The sequence below is a fragment of the Morone saxatilis genome, unplaced genomic scaffold, assembly GCF_004916995.1.
Source record: "Morone saxatilis isolate NCDOM2014 unplaced genomic scaffold, NCSU_SB_2.0 Contig17, whole genome shotgun sequence".
Lineage (NCBI taxonomy): Eukaryota > Metazoa > Chordata > Actinopteri > Moronidae > Morone > Morone saxatilis.
In genome coordinates this window covers 26,051,090-26,060,429 of record NW_023339729.1, presented here as the reverse complement: position 1 = coordinate 26,060,429, position 9,340 = coordinate 26,051,090, and the positions used below count along the sequence as shown (strand labels likewise).

The window sequence follows — 9,340 nt, the reverse complement described above, 5'->3', positions numbered from 1 at the left end:
GTCTCTCTGGTCCATTCAAACCTGGGAGGAAGCGCTTTGGAATGTAAACTTACACAAAACCATCAACAGTCATTCACATTTCTCCTTCAGCCCTGTGACACAACCGAGAAATCATTTACACACACACACACACAGTAATAACTCCCTCCCTGCTCATACTAAACCTCTTGCTCCTCTGAGGACACTTCTCAGAGCGCCTCCCTCTCATTGTGAGGAGCTGATTGTCTTCACAGACGGACAGAGAGAGAGACACAGAGAACCATTAGAGAACGAGTAGACAGAGAGTTGAGACGGTCCTCTGTTAGGAAGATCTCAGCATCCATCTTGCCACCATGAGGTTTGAGGAGATCCTGGACGATGTAGGTGGCTTCTCCAGGTTCCAGTTCCTGCTCCTGTGCATCCTGTGCCTCCCCCGCGCCATCCTCCCCCTCCACTTTCTCCTGCACAACTTTGTCTCTGCTACACCTCCTCACCGCTGCGCCCTCAGGAGCCCAGAGGACGGTGTGTCGCTGAGCTACAACCCCGAGGCCTCCAGAATCCCCCGTCAGGACGACGGCTCTTTCAGCTCCTGCAGAGTCTACGACAACCCGCTGACCTTCGACCTCGACCAAGGAAACAGGACTGCACCTTGTCCACACGGCTGGGTCTACGACCAATCACAGCTCAGCTCCACGACTGCCACTGAGGTAAGAGGTAATAAAGGCAAGGAAGAGGAGGCTCGTCACACACCAAAGAAACTTTGAAATTGAAACGTATTCAAGCATTTTCTTCTCTATTGGCTGCACTCGACCAGCAACCGAAGTGTCTGAGGTCAAACTGTGTTATCTGATGCTCGACAAAATCAAATCATGTGAAAAAAAAGGTTAATGAAAGGGAAATGGTCAGACATTGACTTTCATCAGGCATCAACACATTCACATTTATTCAAAAAAGTTTTCTTTGTCTACTTTCATTTGCAGCATATTCTACAGATTTATATTATTCTAGTGTTGTTTGAATCAGCTGTTGATGTAGGGGAGTTTGAGATTTCATTGCTTTTTGCAGCCTGTGGTTTTTACAGAAAGATGTTGTTGTGGAGATTGTGGATTTGATGCCTGGCGACCGGTCCACAACTGAAACATTGTGTGTCTATTAAGTTAGGGCTGCCCCTGAATAAAGACTTTCCTATTCAAATAGTCATCACACGTTTATGAATTGAATTATTTAAATCTCTATATTTAAACAGCGGCCTGTTAAACAGAAACAGTAATGATTGTGAACAAGCAGCAAAGAGACTGAACCTTTAGTTCATTTATTCCAACACAGTGGTAACATCACACAGTTCCTGGTTTCTCAACACACGAAATAAATAACTTCCAGCTTCACTGAAACTAATGCTGGATGATCGATACGATGGATGATGAATGATAATATGAATCAGTCCCTCCAGGATTTCGCCGGCTACTTTGGGATTGTTGCACCCTAATGCACCCTGATTTCACAGCAGACTTTCTAAAACAATTCCAATGCATGTTGCAATGTTTTAAGCATTTTTTCTTTTTGCAACAAAATTGCAGAAGAAATTAAAACAGCAAAAATAGTGGCAATGTTTTTATTTTTTATAATTCATACAAAATTTAAAGCAACTTGTTCCAGTGAGAATACAATTGAATTGTGTGTACAGGGTAAGTGTGGCTCATTGTTTCGTGCAGTAAACTAACATAAACACTAACATTGGACTACTAGCATGACCAAAAACGAAGCATGGACACGCATCACTCGGGGAATTAACTACATGATGTGTTTCTCAAACTTTTTACAGTCTGTTCAAAATATCAGGCTCTCTGAATACAAGCATTATGTAATTTTCCCTCAGCTTACTATCTCACCATCACATTTTAGCTTGTAACTAATCTCAAAGTCCAATGTGGAAATAATTGTCACAATAATAAAAAGGCTTTGTGTGTTTTCTCCTGTCTGTCGATCTGCAGTGGGATCTGGTGTGTGACGACAAACAGCTGAATCAAGCTCTGGCTACTTACTTCTTCCTCGGAGTCACGTTTGGAGCCGTTCTGTTCGGACAGCTTTCTGACAAGTGAGTTTTTATATTTTAAACCCTCACAGTTGCCTGAGCCTCGGACGATGAATTAATACAACTCTGTCTGCAGATTTACTTCCAATAAGTGGTGGAAAAAACACTCCATTACAAAAGTAAATAGGACTTATTTGCTAAATTTACTTGTAGTGTGAAAAGTATCTCAATAAGTTTGTTCAGAAAAACTAAGTTTTGATTTCAGGAAAATCTGAATCATTCTAACTTTAAAATATAAAATTAGATGGAGCTCTGTGAGCTACAGTTACAGTTATAGTGATCACATTAAAACAGACCTTTCCTGTCACATGTGCCTCTGAGCAAGGCAGCTGCTCCTGAACAACCTCACTGTTCTACTAGGATTCACTGTATTATTGGGTGAGTTTGAATTGCCTTGTTGTTGAAAGGTGCATTACAAACAAAGTGCTTTTCAGCAACAAAGTCAGCTGCTGCTCTGCTGATACAAACGTGTGTGTGTGTGTGTGCATGTGTGTGCGTGTGAGTGTGTGTGTGTGTGTGAGTATGTATGAGTATGTGTGAGTGTGCGTGTGAGTGTGTGGTAACAACTGCAGATTCTCCATGTGACTGTATATTAAATAAGCCCCAAAATGTCAGTTACCTAATAAGGCTATGCTATTGATTACCAACACAGACCACTGTCTCCATATGATAGTATCACACACACACACACACACACACACTCACACACATACACACAGTAATAACAACACTTCCTCCCTGCTCATTCAGTTTTGGATGAACTGAATACATTTGAGTGGCTCCCCCCTGTGGGAGGTTCAGACACATGAAGAAGATCATGTGAGGACTCTGGATACAGTTTTATTATACCATGGTCTGTGTGAATGCTGGATTCTCCATTAATCCCTGATGTAGGAAACCTATTAAGTAGTTTGAGTGAAATTTAAATGCTGAATGAAAACAACATGAAACTGATATTGACAAAACGAGGTCCATTCAGTAGCTGTTAACCTGGTTTGTTACCAAGAACCATCTGGGAAGGAAAAATACACTTTCAGAAAAGATTTGTCATGTGATTGGACGAACCATCTATCTATAACCTTTCAGGAGCAAACTTCAACCAATCCGATCAATGAACCATTCAGCGTAGTCAAACTCTTACTGAAGCCAGTTGGGAGAAGAGAGAAAACATTGTTGAAAAGCCTTCTTTCCTCTTCTTTCAATAAAGAAATACCCTCCAGTTCTGATATAACTGTTACTAGCAGCATCTATGCTAACCTCTTTAGCAGCCGCCATCATTGTCAGTACATACAAACGTCCTCACACACACCACGTTAAACCACAGCTGTAGCTCATGTTGTAGCTGCCAGTAGTTCCAGCTGCCTCGCAAGTTTATGATATCATGTTATTAGCAAATAAAAAAGTTCAAGAATGAACTCTGAAGCTCTCAGGTCAACTTCAGGAGACTTCAAAGTGCTCAGAAAGAAATTGAACAAGTGAGCAATCTGCAGATGAAGATCCTGTGGTTTGATCAAAAGCTCCAGATCAGCTACTAAAGTGATGTGTTGCAGGTTTGGTCGTAAGTCGATGCTCCTGTTGGCTCTAATCGCCTCCACCTTGCTGGGAGTTGCCTCGGCCTTCTCCACCTCCTATGTCATGTTTGCCGTCTGCAGAGCGCTCTGTGGCGTGGCCCTCAGCGGGCTGTCGATCATCGGTGTGGTTCTCGGTAAGAAATCAAGGACACAAAGCAAAGACACATTCACTCCCACGATAAGTAAATTCAGTAAAGCTAAAGTTTCACAGTCCTCATTACGGTCTTATAGTCGCCTTCAACCGGCATTACTTGTTATAAGTACTTTCAATGGCTTTCTTATAGCTCGTTTCCTTTTCTCTGTGCTAGGTGTTGGCAACTGTTGGTACTGTTGGTAAATATTTTAGTACGGTCTAGACCTGCTTCTATTTGAAGTGTCCTGAGATAACTTGTGTTATGATTGGGCGCTCTACAAATATAACTGAATCATATTCTGCATAAATTATTATTATTATTATTATCTATTATATTTTTAAAAAATGCATCAATGCTCACACGAAGACCAGTGAATATCACTGACACTGCTTGCTGTTATCGCTCACTTCCTGTTTAGGCATCGAGTGGACGGATGTGAAGCACCGGACCTTCACTGGTACCGTCATGAGTTTGTCGTGGAGCGCGGGGAACATGCTCCTGGCCCTGCTGGCCTACTTCATACGAGACTGGAGACACCTGATGCTGGCGGTGACAGCACCCTGTGTCGCTGCCATCGTCTCCTGGTGGTAAGGCGGATGTCAGGAGCGGTTTCCATTCTACACGCTGACAGTATGTATCACAGTGTGTCTGTGTTTCCTCTGGATGTGCTCAGGTGGCTGCCGGAGTCGGCCCGCTGGCTGCTGGCCAATGGCAAAGCCAAGGAAGCCCAGAAGTACCTGGTTCAGTGCGCTAAAATGAACCGGAGGAACACGTCCAAACTGGACACTGAGGTTGAGGTGACTGAATAATAATAATATGAACATCCAGTATAAAGTCTCATAATCTATATCTTTGTCACGTTGACAGAGTGAATTCAGGATGTTAAATACTCCCAGAACCATCAACAAAACAAATCAGGTGATGATTGCCATACAAGACTTTTTTCCTGTAGATGTGTCCATATCTCTGATCTCTGACATGTAAGTGCTGACAGTCACTGTTATATCTGCAGCAAGCTGAAGTGGGTTAATTAATGAATGAGTGAAAGAATGAATGAATGAGTAGGTCAAGCTCTACTTTAAATGAGCTGCAGTCTTATTGTTTGACTGTGTGCTTGTTTCAGGCCCTCGGCAAGGTGGCCGTGTCTGAGGTGGCCAAGAAGAACCACTCCTACCTGGATCTGGTCAAAACACCCCAGCTGAGAAAGATCACCCTCTGCTCCGGATTGTTCTGGTGTTGAATAATCCTCTGACCTTTGACCTTGTAGTCCACTGTGCAGCCCTCTAAGCTGCTGTGTGTGTTTACTGCCTGTGCTGCTGTACCTGCAGGTTTGCTGTGGCCTTCCTGTACTACGGGATCAGCTTCAAGATCTCAGGTTTCGGTGTCAGTATCTACCTCACGCAGTTCATCTACGGTGCTATCGAAGTTCCCGCCAAAATCCTGACCTTCTTCGCCTTGGACTCGATTGGCCGGCGGAACGGCCAGGCGTGGTTTCTGATCACAACAGGAGCTCTGATTGGAATAAACACGGCCATACCTTTAGGTGACAACACGTCTCTACATGTCATTAAATAGTTTAGTGTATCTGATCCTGTCTTTAATTAAAAAGATATTGTCTTCGATAACCTGAATATCTTTCAGAGTATTCCGTGCTGCGAACGTGTATCGCTGTGGTGGCGAAGGGTTTCTCAGAGGCGGCGTTCACCACAGCGTTCCTTTACTCAGCTGAACTCTTCCCAACTGTTCTCAGGTAAACCCTGAACCTGGAAGCATTAGTGTCGTCCTGAAGGACCCTGACTGATGTTACTTATATTTGCAGTACAGCTTTAATAAAGATATAAGATGTAAGATTTCTGCATTATAATGTCTATAAACTCTAGAGCTATGTTGTATGTGTTGTTAGGTTGTGTATATCAGTATCCCAAATGTTCAAACCCAGAAACATTTCCTCATAAATTGAGTTGAAGTCTGAAGCCACATTTTTACCATCCACTGTTTAGATCTTGGTGCTTTTTAACTCTGGATTTGAACCGGATGAAGGATTTAGTCATCGAACGTCTGGATCTTAAGCTATCAGAGAAACGTTAGCAGTTCTCTATTAAGACATCCATGGGGTGGAATTAAAACGCTTATATTTAGAAATGGTGAATACTTCTAGATCTGGACCAAAATGTTGGACCCATATTGGCGTCCTCTGCTGAAAATGGACACTCTTTATCAGTGCAAGTCAGGAACATGTACTCATTCAAACTGAAGCTCCTGGTTGTGTTGTTGGACAGGCAATGTGGGTTAGGCTACACCTCGTGTCTCGGTCGGATCGGGAGTTCCCTGGCTCCGATGATCATGCTTCTGGAGGACATATGGCTTCTTCTGCCACCGCTCATATTCGCTGCGACAGGGATTGTCAGTGGGAGCTTGGTCTTCATGCTCCCAGAGACGCTCAGCGTCCGTCTGCCTGAAAACATCTTCGATGTGGAGGAGGGAAGGTAGGGCACCCTACTTATTTTTTAATGTTTGTCTTTTTACTGCTTCATCTCTGTGCTCTGGTCAAGTCATTGATCATAACCTGTAAAAGACTTACAGAACTGCAGCAATGTTCACCTCGTTGTGAACCTTAACCAGGGTTGCCATTCTGGATGAGTTTATTCTATTCTATTATCCAGTCCCTCCAGAATTTCATGGGCTTTTTTTTGGTGTTGTTACAGCCTTAAATGCCTGATTTCACAACAGTTTTGAAAAAAAAACTGTAATGCATGTTGTGATGAAGCATTTTTTAACTAAGAAATTGTGTGAGAATGTGAAATTTGCAAACAATAGTTGCTAGATAGTGGATTTTTTTAAATAATTCATAAGTAGTTTACTAGTACTAGACAAATTTAGCTCTGATGTGATTGCATAAAACTCACTGATTTTAATTCTATATCTCCATCAGTCTTTTTGCTTTCCAAAAACCAAAAAATTTTAAGTTTTCTTAATAACACAAACATAATCCTTTATTCCTTTAAAATGGTTTTTGCCGTTTTCTGCCAGTAATTATTAATATTAATATTGCCTTTATAATATAAGTGCTGGATTCACTGTCAGAATGACTCTGTTAGTCTATGAGATTGTGTTCATACCCCTGTAGCAGTGGGTGTGTGACACAGACTTAGAGATACTGGCTGCTGTAAATACCAACTGATATCAGTGACCCCCCCCCCCTTTTGTTATTTTTTTACAAGAAACATTAATATGAGGAAGCAAACAGCACTCTGCTTCCTGTTTCATGGACCTTAAAGGAAAAATATTCTTTAAAATCTCTCCAGTGGAACAGAGAGGCTAAAGTCTCCAGATTTACATTTTATAGCTGCTTGCTGGTAAATTCATTTAATTAGCAAATGTAAAATAACTTTGGTACTTGTCTTTCTTTCTGTTTAGACACAGATGTGATGTAAACAGAGATGGAAAGATTGAGCTGAAGAAAATAAATAGAACAGCCCCTCAGGACAGCTGAACAGTGACAGCAGTGGAGATGAGGATGTGGAGGGATCGGTGCTTCTTAAATGTATCTTAGAGCAGAAATGAATTGTGTGTTTGAACAACAGAGAAGATTTTTTAGTGTTTTGACACATTTTTGTACAACATCAAATCAAGAATATGAAAATAAAATGTTTGTGTCTGTTAAAGTCTTTTTTTTAATATTCAAAGGTCCAGTATAAAATAATTATGTGTGTTTTCATTAGTGTATAAATGAATAAATAAATAAATGAAATCGTTCATGAAATGTTTTCATTACTTTAGAATGAGACATTATTTTATCTACAGAGTCTGTATATATTCTATGCTGAACCACCATGTTCCTACAGTAGCCCAGAGGGGACAAACCCTGCTGTAGTTCGGGGCTGTGAGTTTTGTGACCACTGTAGTTTCTCCTACACACACAGAATGCAACCACACCGATAGATGCCACTAAAGCCTACACAGTGGACTTGACCCTTGAGTTTGTCCTCATTTACACTGATGTTGAGTTACAGACAAGTTAAGACGAAAAAGGAAACCGATGAGAAAAAAAATCAGTTGACATTTTTACATCAGACAACAAAATCCCAGTTTTACACCCAAAAGACATTTTCCTCACATACTTTATTCTTCTTTATCACTAAATGAATTCACACTGGGGGTTGGTGGGTCTCTACATTATCAACATACATCATTTAATTCATTTTTCTTGCCTCCTAGTTTTGGTTTTGTGGCATCCTGTCTGGTTCAGTCTCCAGCAGCAACGCCGCTCTCATCAGAAAACAAAACCCACCAAAGCAACCAGACTCTATTTAAAGTAGACCCTGGCAGGATGAGCAGAGTGAACTGAATTCCCTCCCCCTCTTCATTGGCTCCTTGATGAGGAGATCAGCCCCACCTAAGAGAAGAGCAGAAACACAGACACTGTCCGGCCAGCAGGGGGAGCATGTAACAGCGGCACATAAAGCAGTGAATAGAAATATCTAAATGTGACATTAGAAATCAATAAATCTTTTTTACTACAAATCTTCAGACATTTTCCAAAATACTTGTATTTTGTTCATTGAACTTTATTGAGTCCATGTGTCCAGAACATATTTCTTAAATTGATTAGTTTTTGAACATGCTATTTTTTTAAATTAATCTAAATTGATGTGTTAAATTCATTGACAGTGCATATGATGGACAGGGCTGCTGGGTCTGTGAAGTGTCTTGACATATTATGCAAAATGCGCTTTTTTAGTGTTTGTGCACATTTGGGTAATTGGGTTTCCTACCAACTCAGAAACTGTGAAGAAAATCAACCCAGTCCATTTTTTTGTGGGCTTCCTATTAAGGAAGACCTGAGCTTCAACGAACCATTCAGATTTTGCTCCCCTTCCCTTCAGACACAGGCTGAAGAAAGGTGCTTGCAGCTATAGGCAGTACACACAAACATCTAAACCTATTCACACACAAAATAAACATATGAACCTGAACGAATGACAATATGTCTCCTTTAAATCTGCATTCTTGGGGGCAGCTTCATTGGCTGCAATAAAAAAGTCTGATAGCATTGAGTCCTATAATAATAATAATAATAATAATAATAATAATAACATTATTTGTATAGCACTTTTAAAACTGGTTTACAAATGCTTTTGACAGAACAACAACAAGGAACAAGCAAGAATAATAAATTATAATTACAAGGACGATAAAATAAAATTGCATAAATTAGTGAAATAAACAGAAAGGTAATGATACACATTAATAAAGTAGGTTAAATAATAGAGATGAATAAATAAAGTAGGAAATAAGAGAAATAGATAAAAAAATAGAACAGAACAAGCACCAAAGACGGTGGAGTATATTAACATAAAAGACCACATCACATAAAGGCAAGTGTATAAAAATGGGTTTTAAGAAGTGATTTGAATTTACCGATCCTGCAAGCCTTATCTCCTCAGGCAGGGCGTTCCAAAGTCGAGGGGCCCTTATGGCGAAGGCACGATCACCTTTAGTTTTTAGTCTCGACACTGTTAGGAGGGCCCCGCCCGAGGATCTAAGGCTGCGAGCTGGCTCAT

At 40.9% G+C, this 9,340-nt stretch overlaps 1 protein-coding gene across 1 annotated transcript; it reads left to right on the top strand.

Annotated features, from left to right (window-relative positions):
* The first annotated feature begins 229 nt into the window (after positions 1-229).
* On the top strand, positions 230-7,445 carry slc22a7a (solute carrier family 22 member 7a). The gene is made up of 10 exons (XM_035659726.1): positions 230-686; positions 1,971-2,074; positions 3,622-3,776; positions 4,195-4,363; positions 4,450-4,573; positions 4,900-5,009; positions 5,105-5,319; positions 5,418-5,526; positions 6,056-6,262; positions 7,194-7,445. Exons 1-10 carry the CDS (start codon positions 333-335, stop codon positions 7,267-7,269), a joined length of 1,623 nt encoding a protein of 540 aa, XP_035515619.1. The 5' UTR covers positions 230-332; the 3' UTR covers positions 7,270-7,445.
* The last annotated feature ends 1,895 nt before the right edge of the window (positions 7,446-9,340 follow it).

Bases quoted from the DNA above. Each gene is read 5' to 3' on its own strand.
- slc22a7a (XM_035659726.1), top strand. From the start codon at position 333: ATGAGGTTTGAGGAGATCCTGGACGATGTAGGTGGCTTCTCCAGGTTC. The intron at 3,777-4,194 runs GTAAGAAATCAA...CTTCCTGTTTAG, and splicing joins GATCATCGGTGTGGTTCTCG to GCATCGAGTGGACGGATGTG. The intron at 5,010-5,104 runs GTGTTGAATAAT...CTGTACCTGCAG, and splicing joins CTCTGCTCCGGATTGTTCTG to GTTTGCTGTGGCCTTCCTGT.